Genomic DNA, 1,257 nt, shown 5'->3' on the forward strand with positions numbered 1-1,257 from the left:
CCCCCTCGTCCCCCGTCCCCGCCAGCCTGTGGTGACTGCCCTGGCACCAGAGTGGCCCCACCAGGTCCCCGTGGACCGTGGAGGACTCCTGCCACCCCTGCTGCTCCCCGTGATGGGGACACCCGGGCACAGCATCCCTCTGCTCTTGGAGGAGCAGCAGACAAGGGTCTGTGCTAAGCGGTGGGTGCTCGGTGCCCTGTGGCACCTGGCCCCCTTGCTGCTGGTGACCGGAGGAGCATGTGGCTGCTGCCACTGGGCAGGGACACAGGGATGAGCCCAGTAAGGGTTGAGGATGGATCTTCCCAAACCTATCTCAGCTAGGCTGGAGAGAAGCAAGCAGGACAGGCAGTTTGGGATGTCACAGGGGATACAGATGCAGAGAGCTGGCAGGTGGAAGGGCTTGGTATGGGAATGCCAAAACGCGGCCCAGCAGGGACAGAGCCACTGGGTTTGTGGCCAGAGACGGGCAGGTGCCTCTGCTGCCCGCTCCAGGGAAGCTGACGGGCATGAGCGAGATCACGGAGAAGCTGACGCTGCCTGAGAAGTGCCAGAGCGACCAGGCCATCGTCCAGCAAGTTACCTCAGCTGCCAACGTGGGCCGTGTGCCCTGTGGTGCTGACAACGAGTACAGGTAAGCGCTGTCACCTCGCCGGTCCCACACAAACCACAGCAGGGGCACTTGGGGCTTGCTCTGGGACAAGAAGCCTGCATGAACCCACATGTGATGGTGGCGGAGGGTGGCAGACGCCTCACTGGTTCCCACCATAGCATCCTGGGGGACAGGAGGGTGGCAGGAGGACAGCTCACCCTGAACCCTGTGTTCACTGGTGGGCAGGTTTGCAGCCAAGACGATGACAAGTGGGAGCCTTGTGCTCATCACCCTGGAGCGGCGGGAGGGCGCCGTGGCCCAGCTGATGGTCAACAGCGAGAAGATGGTTATCGGCACCATGCTGGTGAAGGACATCATCCAGGCCCTGGCGCAGTGACGGCTGGGGAAAAAAAGCGCTGTGTTATTCCCTGCTCCGATCCCTGGAGGGGCAGCAGGCAGTGACCCCAGGGCCAGCTTTGCTACTGGGAGGAAGGAGTGGGATGGGGCATATGGGATGCAGGGTGATGTCCCACTCAGAAAGGTGGTGGTGGCTCCAGCCCCCACGGGAGCACAGCGTGCCTCCAGCCCTCAGCCCCTCTCCCTGTCCCCCAGTGTAACCCCTATTTATTATAGCTAGGATCTCCCAATAAAGCTCTTCTCAAACCCAC

General features: G+C 62.2%; 1 protein-coding gene across 1 annotated transcript in view; it reads left to right on the forward strand.

The window, feature by feature from the left end:
- Window positions 1–986, forward strand: part of AP3B2 (adaptor-related protein complex 3, beta 2 subunit) — an 8,402-nt gene extending 7,416 nt beyond the window's left edge. Inside the window, 2 exon segments of the mRNA XM_010012249.1 lie at window positions 493–631; window positions 836–986. Of these exon segments, the coding sequence (XP_010010551.1) occupies window positions 493–631; window positions 836–986 (290 nt within the window).
- The last annotated feature ends 271 nt before the right edge of the window (window positions 987–1,257 follow it).

The sequence above is a fragment of the Nestor notabilis genome, unplaced genomic scaffold, assembly GCF_000696875.1.
Source record: "Nestor notabilis isolate BGI_N333 unplaced genomic scaffold, ASM69687v1 scaffold23123, whole genome shotgun sequence".
NCBI lineage: Eukaryota > Metazoa > Chordata > Aves > Psittaciformes > Psittacidae > Nestor > Nestor notabilis.